This window comes from Poromitra crassiceps (genome assembly GCF_964638095.1).
Source record: "Poromitra crassiceps genome assembly, chromosome: 19".
NCBI classification, from domain to species: Eukaryota; Metazoa; Chordata; class Actinopteri; order Beryciformes; family Melamphaidae; genus Poromitra; species Poromitra crassiceps.
Window position 1 is genome coordinate 6732070 of NC_139646.1, and position 17722 is coordinate 6749791.

Here is a 17722-nt window from a genome sequence, read left to right on the forward strand (position 1 = left end):
CCCGGTATGAGGCATAGCGAAGCTGCTGGTTTAGGATTGCCTCACCTATTTTCGGTGTCCGGAATTTTCCTGTGAGAATAGATCTTTCTCGAATCCTGTGGAGGAAGAAATGAAGAACAAGGTTTAAAGACATGACTAAAGTATTATATTGCAATTGCTCTGGTGGAATTTTGCGATTGTGATATCAATTGCAATGCATGTGGATACAGATGTTTCTACATTCAGAGGTGACATGGTAATTCATAGGATTTGTTGTTCATTTTTACTATGAAGATGATGTAAAATCTGCAACTTGATTTGTGGCCAAATGATTCTGTGCAACACCTGGATAAATATTCCAGTCCTTTCACCAGCCCAGTCTCCCTTAATAATAATAATGATAATGATTGGATTTATATAGCGCCTTTCCAAGTGCTCAAAGCGCTTCACAGAATCATTATTTGTTCACACCATTTGTACCGGTGGTTCGAAAGCGTGGCAGCCACACATCGGCGCTCAACGGCCCCTCCGACCACCATCATTCATGTCTACATTCATACCAATCATACAAGGCAAGGAGGGTTAAGTGTCTGGCCCTTATATTTACAGTCTATGGTCTGGCCCAAGGACACAACGACAGCAGCTGGGAGGGAGCGGGGATCGAACCGCCAACCCTTGCGTCATTGGCCGACCCGCTCTACCTCCTGAGCTAAAGCCGCCCCGCATGTAGTGCTGTAATGCAGTAGTACTGTATGTCCCTACCTACTAAAGTCGACACCCTTGAGATCCTCATTGGTCAGTGCAGCAAAGAGGTCAGGATGGGTGGGTTTGGGCTTGGCAGAAAATGCAGAGTCCTCTTTGAGGTGATAGTCAGCAGATCGTAGCCCAGGGCTCTTCCGCAGCGCAGCGGAAAGGTTGGGAGCCTGGCCTGGGACAACCAGGGTACCATCAGGAAGCCGGTATGTTGCGTTACGAAGGCTCTCGTTCCCAAGAGCCTGCAGAGAGCAAGAGGAAGACTTCAGGTGATCATCCAAGTCTATGTTGAATGCACATGATCACAATTTACAAAAATGCTCAACATTTTCATACATTTTTACGATCCAGAAATTCATAATGGGATGACTGTTATGTTTAAGTGGCAAATACAAACAGGTACCGTATGTACCGCAGGGAAGTTAAGTGAGACAGGTACAGTATGTACCACAGATAAGTTAAGTGAGACAGGTACAATGTACCACAGATAAGTTAAGTGAGACAGGTACAGTATGTACCACAGATAAGTTAAGTGAGACAGGTACAATGTACCACAGATAAGTTAAGTGAGACAGGTACAGTATGTACCACAGATAAGTTAAGTGAGACAGGTACAGTATGTACCACAGATAAGTTAAGTGAGACAGGTACAGTAGGTACCACAGATAAGTTAAGTGAGACAGGTACAGTATGTACCACAGATAAGTTAAGTGAGACAGGTACAGTATGTACCACAGATAAGTTAAGTGAGACAGGTACAGTATGTACCACAGATAAGTTAAGTGAGACAGGTACAGTATGTACCGCAGATAAGTTAAGTGAGACAGGTACAGTAGGTACCACACATAAGTTAAGTGAGACAGGTACAGTATGTACCACAGATAAGTTAAGTGAGACAGGTACAGTATGTACCACAGATAAGTTAAGTGAGACAGGTACAGTAGGTACCACAGATAAGTTAAGTGAGACAGGTACAGTATGTACCACAGATAAGTTAAGTGAGACAGGTACAGTATGTACCACAGATAAGTTAAGTGAGACAGGTACAGTATGTACCACAGATAAGTTAAGTGAGACAGGTACAGTATGTACCGCAGATAAGTTAAGTGAGACAGGTACAGTAGGTACCACACATAAGTTAAGTGAGACAGGTACAGTATGTACCACAGATAAGTTAAGTGAGACAGGTACAGTATGTACCACAGATAAGTTAAGTGAGACAGGTACAGTAGGTACCACAGATAAGTTAAGTGAGACAGGTACAGTATGTACCACAGATAAGTTAAGTGAGACAGGTACAGTATGTACCACAGATAAGTTAAGTGAGACAGGTACAGTTTGTACCACAGATAAGTTAAGTGAGACAGGTACAGTATGTACCACAGATAAGTTAAGTGAGACAGGTACAGTAGGTACCACAGATAAGTTAAGTGAGACAGGTACAGTATGTACCACAGATAAGTTAAGTGAGACAGGTACAGTATGTACCACAGATAAGTTAAGTGAGACAGGTACAGTAGGTACCACAGATAAGTTAAGTGAGACAGGTACAGTATGTACCACAGATAAGTTAAGTGAGACAGGTACAGTATGTACCACAGATAAGTTAAGTGAGACAGGTACAGTATGTACCACAGATAAGTTAAGTGAGACAGGTACAGTATGTACCACAGATAAGTTAAGTGAGACAGGTACAGTAGGTACCACAGATAAGTTAAGTGAGACAGGTACAGTATGTACCACAGATAAGTTAAGTGAGACAGGTACAGTATGTACCACAGATAAGTGAGACAGGTACAGTAGGTACCGCAGATAAGTTAAGTGAGACAGGTACAGTATGTACCACAGATAAGTTAAGTGAGACAGGTACAGTATGTACCACAGATAAGTTAAGTGAGACAGGTACAGTATGTACCACAGATAAGTTAAGTGAGACAGGTACAGTATGTACCACAGATAAGTTAAGTGAGACAGGTACAGTATGTACCGCAGATAAGTTAAGTGAGACAGGTACAGTAGGTACCACAGATAAGTTAAGTGAGACAGGTACAGTATGTACCACAGATAAGTTAAGTGAGACAGGTACAGTATGTACCACAGATAAGTTAAGTGAGACAGGTACAGTAGGTACCACAGATAAGTTAAGTGAGACAGGTACAGTATGTACCACAGATAAGTTAAGTGAGACAGGTACAGTATGTACCACAGATAAGTTAAGTGAGACAGGTACAGTAGGTACCACAGATAAGTTAAGTGAGACAGGTACAGTAGGTACCACAGATAAGTTAAGTGAGACAGGTACAGTAGGTACCACAGATAAGTTAAGTGAGACAGGTACAGTATGTACCGCAGATAAGTTAAGTGAGACAGGTACAGTATGTACCACAGATAAGTTAAGTGAGACAGGTACAGTAGGTACCACAGATAAGTTAAGTGAGACAGGTACAGTATGTACCGCAGATAAGTTAAGTGAGACAGGTACAGTATGTACCGCAGATAAGTTAAGTGAGACAGGTACAGTATGTACCACAGATAAGTTAAGTGAGACAGGTACAGTATGTACCACAGATAAGTTAAGTGAGACAGGTACAGTAGGTACCACAGATAAGTGAGACAGGTACAGTAGGTACCACAGATAAGTTAAGTGAGACAGGTACAGTATGTACCGCAGATAAGTTAAGTGAGACAGGTACAGTAGGTACCACAGATAAGTTAAGTGAGACAGGTACAGTAGGTACCACAGATAAGTTAAGTGAGACAGGTACAGTAGGTACCACAGATAAGTTAAGTGAGACAGGTACAGTAGGTATCACAGATAAGTTAAGTGAGACAGGTACAGTATGTACCACAGATAAGTTAAGTGAGACAGGTACAGTATGTACCACAGATAAGTTAAGTGAGACAGGTACAGTATGTACCACAGATAAGTTAAGTGAGACAGGTACAGTATGTACCACAGATAAGTTAAGTGAGACAGGTACAGTATGTACCACAGATAAGTTAAGTGAGACAGGTACAGTAGGTACCACAGATAAGTGAGACAGGTACAGTATGTACCACAGATAAGTGAGACAGGTACAGTATGTACCGCAGATAAGTTAAGTGAGACAGGTACAGTAGGTACCACAGATAAGTTAAGTGAGACAGGTACAGTAGGTACCACAGATAAGTTAAGTGAGACAGGTACAGTATGTACCACAGATAAGTTAAGTGAGACAGGTACAGTAGGTACCACAGATAAGTTAAGTGAGACAGGTACAGTAGGTACCACAGATAAGTTAAGTGAGACAGGTACAATGTACCGTACCGCAGATAAGTGAGACAGGTACAGTATGTAGTGAGACAGGTACATACTGTAGACAGGTCAGGACGAACTGGTTTCCGTGGGTCAATGAGGATGGTTCCGTCTGGCAGAGTGTAGGACACCCCCTTAAGGTAGGGGTTCTGTAGTGCAGCTGACAGACTGGGGCCAGTTGCTTTCCTGGGGTCCACTACGATAGTTCCATCTGGGAGTGTGTATGAAGCTCCTTTCAACGCTGGGTTATTCAAGGCCTATCATGCATAACAAGAGCTGAGTTCAGTTAAGGTCAGCCACACACGTTCAAGAAGGACAGTTGAACACCAGAGTTGAAGTAGCATTTCAGTACCAAAGAGTCTATTACCCCCTTAAATCACCACAGGTCAATTTTACCCACCATGTTACCTTGCACAGATTTGTTTTACATAAAAATCTCATTCCAAGCATCTAATTTCTAGGTTTATATGTTTGTTTGACAACTGCATCACAGCCTCTACTGAGAGGATTAGAGAAGCATGGCAGGGGGAACTTGGCATTGAGTTATCTGATATTCTATGGGATAGGAGTTTGTCTGTGGTGCAGCTCTGCTCAGTTAATAGTAGACACCAGCTGATCCAATTTAAAGTCACCCATCGTCTTCACTATTCTAAGCAAAAGTTGCACAAGATCTACCCCTCTGTCTCTCCACTATGTGATAGATGTCAGGTATCGGAGGGCACTCTGTCTCATGCCTTCTGGTTCTGCCCTTCACTGGCAGGATTCTGGGCCAAAATATTTGACTGGTACTCTAAGGCCAACGAAATATCCCTTCAGCCAGAGGCAGAACTCGCCATCTTTGGCTGCTCGGAGTCCTCTCTGGACTTCACTAAAGCTGTGTAACAATCTCTGACACTGGGGACAACTGAATTCTTAAGGAATGGAAGTCCCCCTCTTCACCCTCTTTCCAATTGTGGTTGATGGACATGATCTCTGTTATACGGATGGAGAGACTCAGGTTCCTGAGAACCAACTCACTTAGAAAATGTCTAAATATATGGGACCCGTTTTTAGCCTACCTCGATGAGGTTAGTGGCGACGGGTGACTCGCCCGACTGGTTTCCTATAGACCCCTTGCGTGAGATCTCAAGTACATCGACTGCAAACACATAAGCACCTTACATGGCTGGTAGCACCACTGTAATGTTGAATGTTCATTATGTTGTATGTTTGTTTTTCTTTTCTTTTCTTTTCTTTTCTTTTCTTTTCTTTTCTTTTCTTTTCTTTTCTTGTGTCTGAGCCTGTCTGTTTCGTTTTGTTTGTGTTCTATAGAAAAATGTAAATAAAATATTGAAAAAAAAAAAATCTGAACAGCAATGTTTCAGCTAAAACTATCAGCATATTTCATACATAATTTAATATCTTAATAATTTGTTGCCACAATAGCTGTCCCTGAGCTGTGTCCCTGAGCCAGATGCTTAACCTACCTGCTCCATGACTGCTGCACTAACTGGCTGGCCCTATGTCATGGATCAATATGGAAGGAGGAGGGGGGGGGGGGTTGCAGAAAGAAAGAAAAAAATACCTGTCACTGGGAACCCAGTGAGGTTCATTTGGATGAAATAATTTAAATTCAAAAACATATATACAAAATTAGATCTCTTTGGCCATTTTAGTTCAACGTTTTTGTTGTGTTGTGTGTGTGTGTGTGTGTGTGTGTGTGTGTACACACGCATGTGTGTGTGTGTGTGTGTGTGTGTGTGTGTGTGTGTGTGTGACACACACACTGATCAAGCCAATCTATTGATGTTTATGCTTTACATACTTCACATTAAAAATACTTCAGGTAAAAATGTAACAAAGCAGACTAAGAACATAAAGTCAAATTAAAGCTGCAGGCAGCGTCGTGGGCCCTCGCACCCGCCGCACGTCGGGGTTCGGAGCAGATAGGACAACGTTCGGTCGAGTCGCAATCAACTTCCTGTGTTGCCGACCGGGGGCGCTCTTGCCTATAATGCTATATGGGCATGTACGTGCGTGAAGTCTGGGATGCTCATCAAACATCGGGTGCGGGTGTGACCGTGTACGGCCGAGTTACAAACCGCTTTCTGTGTGGCCACTAGGGGGTGCTCTGCCTATCACTCCAAATTGTCATCTAGATGTGTTCAGGCTGGGATGGTCGTGAAGCATGTGAAGTTTGGTGCGCGTGTTAGCATGTAGGGGGGAGTTACAAACCACTTTCTGTGTTGCCAGTAGGGGGCGCTATGACTATAAATGGATATTGACATGCATGGACACTTATCATGCATGACAAGTGTGGAGCAGATTGGACAATCTACAATAAAGTTACTCCAAGTTCCTCTGTGGCCAGTAGGGAGCGCTCTGCATATAACTCCAAATGGGCATGTAGATGTCTTGAGGCTGGGATGCTCATCAAACATGTGAAGTTTGGTGCACGTGTGAGCATGTAGAGGCAAGTTACAAACCACTTTCTGTGTTGCCAGTAGGGAGCGCTATGACTATAAATGGATATTGACATATAGATGGCTTGAGGCATGGACACTTATCATGCATGACAAGTTTGGAGCAGATTGGACAATCTACAATGGAGTTACTCCAACTTCCTGTGTGGCCAGTAGGGGGCGCTCTGCCTATCACTCCAATTTGTCATCTAGATGTGTTCAGGCTGGGATGGTCGTGAAACATGTGAAGTTTGGTGCGCGTGTTAGCATGTAGGGGGGAGTTACAAACCACTTTCTTTGTTGCCAGTAGGGGGCGCTATGACTATAAATGGATATTGACATGCATGGACACTTATCATGCATGACAAGTGTGGAGCAGATTGGACAATCTACAATAAAGTTACTCCAAGTTCCTGTGTGGCCATTAGGGGGCGCTCTGCCTATCACTCCAAATGGTCATGTCGATGTGTTCAGGCTGGGATGGTCATCAAACATGTGGATTTTGGTAGGCGTGGGACCATGTACTGCAGAGTTACAAAACGATATATGTGTGGCCAGTAGGGGGCGCTCTGCCTATAATGCAATATCGGCATGTACGTGCGTGAAGTCTGGGATGCTCATCAAACATGTGAAGTTGGGTGCGGGTGTGAGCGTGTACGGCCGAGTTACAAACCGCTTTCTGTGTGGCCAATAGGGGGCGCTCTGCCTATCACTCCAAATTGTCATCTACATGTGTTCAGGCTGGGATGGTCGAGAAACATGTGAAGTTTGGTGCGCGTGTTAGCATGTAGGGGAGAGTTACAAACCACTTTCTGTGTTGCCAGTAGGGGGCGCTATGACTATAAATGGATATTGACATCTAGATGTGTTCAGGCATGTACACTTATCATGCATGACAAGTTTGGAGCAGATTGGACAATCTACAATGGAGTTACTCCAACTTCCTGTGTGGCCAGTAGGGGGCGCTCTGCCTATCACTCCAAATGGTCATGTAGATGTGTTGAGGCTGGGATGGTCATCAAACATGTGAAGTTTGGTGCGCGTGTGAGCATGTAGGGCCGAGTTAAAAAACACTTTCTGTGTTGCCACTTGCCAGTAGGGGGCGCTATGACAATAAATGGATATTGACATATAGATGTGTTCAGGCTGGGACACTTATCAAACCCAAGAAGTTTGGGCCAGATTGGACAATCGACAATGGAGTTACTCCAACTTCCTGTGTGACAGCGAAACATGAACCTTCGCCATGGCGCCACGCCCACGCCCACGCCACGCTATGACTCTAAATGGATATTGACATATAGATGTCTTCAGGCATGGACACTTATCATGCATGAGAAGTTTGGAGCAGATAGGACAATGTGCATTTGAGTAACAGCGACTTTGTGTGTCATGGCGAGACATCGATCTTCGCCGCGTAGCCACGCCCACGCCGTCCATGGTAAATGCAAACTTTTAATAACTTTTCATCATTGGGGTCGCTTCTATGTGGTGTGCAAGTTTGAGGGTGATCGCATGAACCCTGTAGGAGGAGTTAATTAAAGTATGACGCCTGGAAATGGCTGAAACGTCTCAAATATTGCACAGTAAATTCAAAATGGCTGACTTCCGGTTGGGTGTGGATCATGGCACCAAGAGACTTTTCCATCAGTCTGGCCATGATACATGTGCCCTGCGAATTTCGTAGCTGTAGGTGAAAGTTAGCGCGAAGGCTATTCCGTTTAATTATTGTAGGGGGCGCTATGGAGCCATTTAGCCACGCCTATACACAAGACCCTTGGAATATTAAATTTTTCGCCACTCCTGAGGCATGTGCAAAGTTTTGCAACTTTTTGGGCATGTTTAGGCCCTCAAAAATGCGCGCAAACTGCAGAATAATAATAATCCTTTGGAATACAATAGGGCCTTTGCCGGTGCTCGGGCCCTAATTGAGGAAAAGATTTAGAATCCCTATGCCTGTGCGCTTCTACAACAACACAGATGGGAATGGGAGGAAGAGAGGAAGGAGAAAGAGAACAACACACAGAAAGTAATTGGCATTGGGAAAGGGAGGGGAGACAAAAAGAAACAAAGAGGGTGAATGAATCCATGGCTTACACTGAGAAGGCTTGGTGATAGGGGTTCGTTGTTTGGGACGACCGTCCCATCCGGCAGTGTGTAGGAAGCGTTGCGCAGGGCAGTGTTTTGAAGGGCGATGTTCAGGCTTGGAGAGACAGGTTTCCGTGGATCAATAATCATAGTACCATCGGGCAGGGTGTAAGATACACTTTTCAGGTAAGGGTTCTGAAGTGCTGCTGCCAGGTTTGGGGTCTGCAGTTGTCTGGGGTCAACCACAATAGTCCCATCGGGGAGGGTATAGGAGGCCCCGAGTAGAGCTGGGTTGTTCAGGGCCTTAGCCAGGTTTGGGGACATAGGTTTATTAGGGTCGGTAAAGGAGCCATCGGGGAGAGTGTAGGAGGCATTCTTGAGATCCTCGTTCCTTAAAGCTTTGGAAAGGTCAGGAGTCTGGGGCAGACGTGGGTCCTGTATGGATAGGGAGTCAGATAGAAGAGTGGGGAGAGCAATACATCACATTACCACAACAGATACTGGCATAATAGGCAATGACAGATTCTACCTAATTAGAATGCCTACAATATTGTTGTCAATTATGATAACTAGAAATTGAGCACACTTCCTGTGGTCCTTTCTAACGTCCCTCACTGCCTCGCCCGCTGAACTGGCAGCACTCATTCATTGCTAACCTCCCTCGTCGTTGTCGTTCACCTCCTCAGTGCTCATTTCTAACCTGCCTCGTCGTTGTCGTCCACCTCCTCAGTGCTCATTTCTACCGTGCCTCGCTGGGGCCCTCGCGGCCTCGCCCGCTTCACAACCTCGCCCGCAGCGCGACCTCTCCCACAGCGTGGCTTCGCCCCTGCTCAAACTGGCATGCGCAAAGCGCATGCACGGTTGTGCAATTGTGCGCCGCCATGCCATCGGCCGCAAGATGTTCTATTCTGTGAAGTGATTAATTATGTACTTATTTATGATTACATCTTTATCTTCATTACTTTTGAGAAACTGCTTGGCAGAACCTTCCTGAATTTGGATGTTTGTGTGCTTTCATAATCCGTTTTGGTTAATGGCAACTCTATGAGAACTTACCCTCAAATGTGAAATGTTCATTGATTCAAATGTAACTTTTCATGAGGAGGTTAGGAGGGTTGTGCAGTCATTTTCTGCAGCTGTGGATTATTTAAAAAATCAAACCTCTTCTAAACTTAGCTGATTTGTAGCAGGTCATTCACTCATTTGTTTTCTCAGATCATTGTAAAGTATTAGAGAACATGGTTAATTTTTACCTACCCTGATCATTGATCCATCAGGCAAGGTGTACGCGGCTCCACGGACCTGCGGGTTTTGCAAGGCGCTGCCCAGCATTGGGGTTTGGGGGGCATATGGTGACGTCACCAACGTTCCGTCTGGCAGCCGGTACGAAGCTTGCATCAACTGTTGGTTTTGCAGGCCGGTGCCGAGCCTTGGTGTTTGTGGGGCATATGGTGACATCATTGTCCCGTCTGGCAGCCGGTATGAAGCTTGCATCATTTGGGGGTTTTGCAGGGCGGTGCCGAGCCTTGGTGATTGTGGGGCATATGGTGACGCCATCATTGTTCCGTCTGGCAGCCGGTATGAAGCTTGCATCAACTGTTGGTTTTGCAGGCCGCTGCCGAGCCTTGGTGATTGTGGGGCATATGGTGACGCCATCATTGTTCCGTCTGGCAGCCGGTATGAAGCTTGCATCATTTGGGGGTTTTGCAGGGCACTGCCGAGCCTTGGTGATTGTGGGGCATATGGTGACGCCCCCATCGTTCCGTCTGGCAGCCGGTATGAAGCTTGCATCAACTGTTGGTTTTGCAGGCCGCTGCCGAGCCTTGGTGATTGTGGACCATATGGTGACGCCCTCATTGTTCCGTCTGGCAGCCGGTATGAAGCTTGCATCATTTGGGGGTTTTGCAGGGCACTGCCGAGCATTGGTGAAGAAGGCTGACGGGGACCATAGGGGGAGCTGAGTTGCATAGGTGTCTGGAAAGATGCTTGCCGAAGGTTTGGGTTCTGATGTAGTGCATGGTGGAGCTGAGGCGAAGCGGGTGCGTAAGGGTTCCGGGCAAGGGTTGGGGTATAAGAAGCCACGCCTCTCACCGCTTGACCATGTCTCATGGCCCCAGACAGCATTGGAGAGGAAGGCATCGATGGGCCATATGGGGATTGAGCTCTTTGAAGCGGAGACACATAGGATGCTCCTGTCAGTGCCTGGTTTTGCAGAGCTCCAGACAGCATAGGAGAAGAGGGGGCCATAGGCTGTCCATAAGGTGACATCTGCCCTTGTAAAGGAGAGGCATAGGATGCATCCCTTAGTGCTTGATTCTGCATAGCCCCTGAAAGCATGGGAGAAGAGGGGGCCATAGGCTGTTCATAAGGTGACATCGGCCCTTGTAAAGGAGAGGCATAGGATGCATCTCTTAGTGCCTGATTCTGCATAGCCCCTGAAAGCATGGGAGAAGAGGGGGCCATAGGCTGTTCATAAGGTGACATCGGCCCTTGTAAAGGAGAGGCATAGGATGCGTCTCTTAGTGCCTGATTCTGCATAGCCCCTGAAAGCATGGGAGAAGAGGGGGCCATAGGCTGTCCATAAGGTGACATCTGCCCTTGTAAAGGAGAGGCATAGGATGCATCTCTTAGTGCCTGATTCTGCATAGCCCCTGAAAGCATGGGAGAAGAGGGGGCCATAGGCTGTTCATAAGGTGACATCGGCCCTTGTAAAGGAGAGGCATAGGATGCATCTCTTAGTGCCTGATTCTGCATAGCCCCTGAAAGCATGGGAGAAGAGGGGGCCATAGGCTGTTCATAAGGTGACATCGGCCCTTGTAAAGGAGAGGCATAGGATGCATCTCTTAGTGCCTGATTCTGCATAGCCCCTGAAAGCATGGGAGAAGAGGGGGCCATAGGCTGTTCATAAGGTGACATCGGCCCTTGTAAAGGAGAGGCATAGGATGCATCTCTTAGTGCCTGATTCTGCATAGCCCCTGAAAGCATGGGAGAAGAGGGGGCCATAGGCTGTTCATAAGGTGACATCGGCCCTTGTAAAGGAGAGGCATAGGATGCACCTGTTATGACCTGGTTCTGCATAGCCCCAGAGAGCATGGGAGAAGAGGGGGCCATAGGCTGTTCATAAGGTGACATCGGCCCTTGTAAAGGAGAGGCATAGGATGCACCTGTTAGGACCTGGTTCTGCATAGCCCCAGAGAGCATGGGAGAAGAGGGGGCCATAGGCTGTCCATAAGGTGACATCGGCCCTTGTAAAGGAGAGGCATAGGATGCACCTGTTAGGACCTGGTTCTGCATAGCCCGAGAGAGCATGGGAGAAGAGGGGGCCATAGGCTGTCCATAAGGTGACATTGGTTTCTGCAGCGGGGAGGCATAGGACATAGGAGCCCCAGACATCAAGTGGGAGGAGGGTGGAAACTGCTCCTGATATCCTACAACCATCTCACCCATGCCTCCCGCCTGGGGACCATAGTGGGCACCAGATAGCATTGGAGAGGGGGGGGCAGTAAACTGATTAGCATAGGGGTCAGACATATACGGGTCTGGTGCATAGGTTGGCTGCGGGGAAGCTCGAGGAGAGAGACGAGGAGAGAGGCGGGGGGATGCAGGATGAGGCATGTGTTTCAGAGAGGGCTGTGGAGAGGAGGGAGGCATCCTTCTGACCGACTGCTGGGTCATGAGAGGACGTCCTCGAGCCATGGGCCGAGGAGGGAAAGGACCAGATCCTTGCCTAGCTAGGGGAAGACGGCGGGTCATGTGAGGGGAGTGGAAAGGGGAAGAGAGTAAGGAGGAGTCCACTGTGAGAACAGAGGACCTATTGCTCCGCATGGAGGAGGGACGGAACGGAGGCACATTCTGGGTGGGTGGAGGCACCGGCCGCCCCCGGAGACCCATAGGAGAGGGCCTGACCGTACCTAGGGGAACATTGCCACCCATCCTCCTGGGCCTGGCCACTGGGGTGGGGTCTCTGACGAGTCGACGAGTGGAGCGACGGGAGAGGCTAGGAGATGCAGCCCGGGGTGCTGCTGCAGGGGAAAAACCCCGATGAGAAGGGGAGGGAGGTGGAGAAGGTCTTCTGTCAAGCTGTGGGGAGTGAGGTGGTGATGCATGACGGGAGAGGGGACGGGCGGGTGACCCCCTCCCTCCAAGTGGGCTGCGGGCAGGGGTGGGGGAGGCCGCAGGAGGACTTCGCCTCCTCATGGAGCCACGAGGGGAGGAGGGTGGAGAGCGTCGCCTCATGGAGCCTCTTGGTGAGGCTGGACGACGGAGTCTGATCAGTCGGATGGAGCCAGCGCGAGAGATGGGGGGTGAAGGTCCCCGTCCCTGAGCCAAAGAGGGTTGTCTCTGAGGTTTCATTCTGTGGGCAGGGAGGGGGGAAGCCCTAGGAGAGGAAGATGGTGAGAGCTGTCTTGACCTAACAGAGGGGGGTCTTTGGACACTTTCGCCTCGCTGTGGGGATGGGCTTCGTCTACGTGGCCCCATTGGGGAGGCCCTTGGGGAGGCCATAGAGGGAGGACGCTGCATACGGGGGGAGGCCATAGAGGGATGACGCTGCATATGGGGGGAGGCCATAGAGGGATGACGCTGCATATGGGGGGATGCCATAGAGGGATGACGCTGCATACGGGGGGAGGCCATAGAGGGATGACGCTGCATCTGGGGGGAGGCCATCATGACAGAGCGGCGGGATGGAGTGGGAGAGGGTTGCATGCGGCGGGCAGGATGAGGAGACATTTGTGCTTGCTGCATAGGGGGGCCATAACCCTGCTGCTGTGCCATCATCATTGGATCTGACATCATCTGCTGCTGTGGCATCATCATTGGGTCTGCCATCATCTGTTGCTGGCAAAACAAAACCAAAAACATCAGAATGAAAATAAAGAGAAGAAAATCTAATAAATAAAATAAAAGTTAACAGAATGAATAGCAACCATTAACCACTAGTTAGTAATGTTAGTCTTATGGCCTCCAACATACCAACACTGATCATATGTAAAATTCTCTAAATCTGCTATATGAGCTTGTGAGGCAGTAGTGAGGTGCCTGTTCCCTCCCAGATATCTCATCTACTGTATGTACTTGTCCATTTAACTTTGCAGTATTTGGTTCACTTGCTGAAAAATGACTGCATCTTAATCAAATTGAATAAGAATCTGTTTACAATTTTTGTGTGTGTGTAGCACATCTCAAAAGAGAAATACTGTACTATTCTTTGCAGTGTGCAGGAGTGGAGTGTTTGGTTAGAGCAACATCTATTCTCTCAACTCTATCAATGAAGAATATTATTATGTTCAAAATGAATAGTGAAGAGTAAAAATAACCTGTGGTGACATCATTTGCGGAGACATCATCTGTTGCTGCGGTGACATTTGTCCAGAAAACATCTGTTGCTGTGGTGACATCATCTGTTCCTGTGGTGACATCATTTGTTGCTCCATCATCATCTGGTCCTGTGGTGACATCATCTGTTGTTCCAGTGACATCATCGGTGATGGCGCCATTTGAGGTGCCATCATCATCTGTTCCTGTGGTGACATCATTTGTTGTTCCGGTGACATCATCTGTGCCATCATCATCTGTTCCTGTGGTGACATCATCTGTTGTTGTGGTGACATCATCTGTGAAGACATCATTTGTTCTTGCGGAGACATCATCATTTGCTGTTGTGGTGACATCATCATTTGTTGTTGGAGTAACATCATGTCGGGGTGTTGACCTGGTGCAAGAGGTATCTGGTCTTCATATTGGATTTCTGACATGTTTTCAAACTCTGGATCAGGTGGCAACATGGGTGGTGGGGGTAGGGGCACATCCAGACGCTCTTTCCCAAATAGACGCACTTGTGGCCTGGGCACTCTGAATGTCATCTCCCCTCCCTGAACCCTAGTGATATCATCCCCATAGTGATCCAACTGGCCTGCATACTGGTCCCCATATATGCCCTGTACCTGCTCCATTCCTTGTCCACCAAAGCCATAGACCTGCTGATTCCCTGCCAATAAACCAGCCTCCTGGGAGCTGTAGTCTGGATATATGCCAGCTTCACTGTAGTTGACTTGGTGGTCTGGTTGAAATCCTCCTTGCATTTCCATTGTTGCAGCATAGGGGTCGTCATAATAACCTGCCTGCCCATCGTCATAGTAAGCCCCTTGTCCATCATCATAGTAAGCTCCTTGACCATCATCATAATAACCCTGAGCCTGTGGGTTAAGGTACCCACCCACCTCCTCTCCATATACACTATAGTCCTCTCCTCTTGGTGCATAGTAGTCCTGACTCTCGTCACCATACGCTCCCATTGTCTGTTGTTGCTGGTTACCATAATAATCGGCTTCCTGGCTGTAGCCTTGAGCCTGGGAATAGGGGTCATAGTAGCCCCCTGCCCCCTCATCATAATATCCAGCATTGGGGTCATAGAGTCCCTCTTCCTCGTAGTAACCCAGGTCCTGATAGTCTGCTCCCCCTGCTCCATTGTCATAATAACCATACTGACCCTGGCCCCCATATGCAGCTGCCTCTGCACCATAACCAGGATAACCAGCATCATAGCCACTATGGCCTTTTTGGTACTGGTCATATCCATATGCCTCCTCCCCGTGCTCATAGCCGCCATTGTGGTAATCATGATAACCTCTGGAGCTGGCTCGCATTTTATTTGACAGGAAGCGTTTGGTCAACCAGTTGGTCACCCCTGCAACCTTACCCACCAACATACTACTGTTTTTGAAGTCCTCTGTTCGGCCACCGCCTGCCTTCTTCCCAAATCCCCCTTTAAAGAGACCCTTCTTCTGCTGTCCCCCTCCTCCCACACGGAGCAGCATATAGGTTGGCTTACTCCCACCATTTGGTGCCAGCTTCTCCTTGGTCTCCTTGGTCTCCTTGGCTTCCTTTTCCTTGGCCTCCTTCTCCTCCTTCTCCCTTTTCTCCTTTTTCTTTTTGCTGCCCTTAAATTTCCCCACAAATCGAGAATGCAACTTCAGCATGGACTTGCGTCGTTTCTTCAGACGCAAGCGGATGTTTCTCTTCCCCAAACCAAGGAACAAACGTGATGTACTTTTCAGCTTCTTTCTGCTTTTCTGGCGCCTCAAAACAGTCTTGAGGCCGGAGAACTTCATGAACATCTTGGACATGTTTTTCAGGCCTCTCTTTGGGACTTCAGGCTTTTTTGGAGGTACCGGAGACTCATCACCCTTCTTCCCTTTCTTCTTCTTGGCATCTGCGTCAGACTTCCCTCCTTTATGGTGGCTTTTATGGCCATCTTTGGATTTCTTCTTGGATTTCTTGGGATCGTCTTCATCATCCTCATCCTCATCCTCCTCATCTTCATCTTCATCGTCCTCTTCATCTTCATCCGAATCTCCTCCACGTCGAGACTTCCCTCCTTTCTTTCCTTTATCCGCCTTGCCTCCCTTCCCCTTCCCTTTCTTGTCATCCTCTGAGTCTTCCTCCTCATCCTCATCTTCCTCCTCTTCCTCATCACTTGGGAGCTCCTCTTCTTCTTCTGACTCTACTTTCTTTCCTTTCCCTTTATCTTTCCCTTTCTTCCCATCATCTTTTCCTTTCCCCTTTGGGGGCTCCTCTTTTCCTTTCTTTCCCCCTTTATCATCCTTGCCCTTCTTATCATCTTTGCCTGCCTTTTTGTCCTCTTTCCCTTTCGGTACTTCCTCCTTCTTTTTCTCCGGTTCAGGTTTTCCACCTTTCTTTGAGTCTTTCGCGTCCTTCTTGGCGTCCTTCTTGGCGTCTTTCTTGCCTGGCATTCTGACAGGTAGCTAAGACTGCACCATGCCCTCTCCTCAGGACTCAGTGCAGTAAACCTTGAAACACACAAACACAAAGATGTTAAGATGTAAATAGCATGGAAAACAATATGGTAAAAGCATTTTTTCGGTTAAACCAGTATAGAATTTAAATATGATGAATGGAATACCTATTATAGATGCCTTGGTTTAGATATGTGTGGTTGAGTTTGTGCCGGCAGTATATGTGTGAGGACAGGTCCGCCTGGCCAAAGCAATTCTACACCTCCCAAATCTGGTCCCCATGAAGGCTCCTGTAAAGACACAAATAGTTGAGTGTCAATGGTGTCCACACTCATGCACGCACGCACGCACGCGCGCACACACGTGCATACACACACGTGCATACACACACACACACACACACACACACACACACACACACACACACACACACACACACACACACACACACACACACACACAGAGATGACACACACACACACACACACACACAGATGTAAAATAATTAAAGTAAAAGTTCTTGAGTCAGACTATATTTAATATGATTTAAGGCCTGATGAGAGGAAGAGGTGTAACAAGCATCAAGGGTGCATTGATACAGCATTAATGCGGTGCAATGCTACACAGAGAGCTGACATATGACTGCTGATATATCAAGCATCCCTACAAATAACCTCAGATTTATAACATCTATATATTCCGAATAATGTGTTTAATGGAAGTCAGTTTATTCTTATACAACTTATATCTTTTTTCACTTTCACTTGTTCCCAGTTTTTCTTTCTTTTAGATGCAGATTTTTAGTCATCCATGGTTTTCCTTTATATTTATCCTTCAACCAACACTTTCTAATAGGACAATGTTTATTAAATAACTAGGCCCTTATAGCCCTGATTAGGATCGTTAAAACATACCTAATCCCAGTTGTAGTTTGAAAGGTCCATCTTTAAGGCCTCGATTCTTTCTGTCCTTATTCTAACTAGCATCAATATGTATTTGGCATGGTTTGTTACAGTTTAAAGTTCTACATACTGCTCCACCTATCAGCGAGCAAGCTGGCCAAGTTATACCCTGGTTTAACTGCATTAGGTGCAGTCGGGACCCAGTCATATGTTTTGGCTGTGCCCCAAACTGGTTGCTTGGCTGTGCCCCAAACTGGCCCCATTCTGGACAGGTGTATTTAATACATTTTCATACATGTGCGATACGGTTATTGATGGTGTACAAAGTTTAAAGTGTGAATGTTAAGGAGAGATGTACTTGAAAAGAAAGTATGATTAAGGGTCTGATGGTTGAATTACATCACACACACACATGCACGCACGCACGCACACACAAACACACACACACACACACACAAAGTAAAATAACACGGTTATAGCTCAACTTCACAGTCCTATTACTCGAAC

General features: G+C 47.0%; 1 protein-coding gene across 1 annotated transcript in view; it reads right to left on the reverse strand.

The window, feature by feature from the left end:
• The window catches only part of myo15ab (myosin XVAb), a gene marked incomplete at both ends in the record, with an annotated part of 75369 nt that extends 59059 nt beyond the window's left edge, over window positions 1-16310 (reverse strand). Inside the window, 7 exons of the mRNA XM_083655748.1 lie at window positions 1-95; window positions 742-974; window positions 4087-4284; window positions 8566-8991; window positions 9814-9957; window positions 10252-13395; window positions 13875-16310. The exon at window positions 1-95 is cut by the window's left edge and continues 299 nt beyond it. Coding sequence (XP_083511874.1) covers window positions 1-95; window positions 742-974; window positions 4087-4284; window positions 8566-8991; window positions 9814-9957; window positions 10252-13395; window positions 13875-16310 — 6676 coding nt within the window. The remainder of the gene's footprint in view (window positions 96-741; window positions 975-4086; window positions 4285-8565; window positions 8992-9813; window positions 9958-10251; window positions 13396-13874) is intronic.
• Window positions 16311-17722: the final 1412 nt, after the last annotated feature.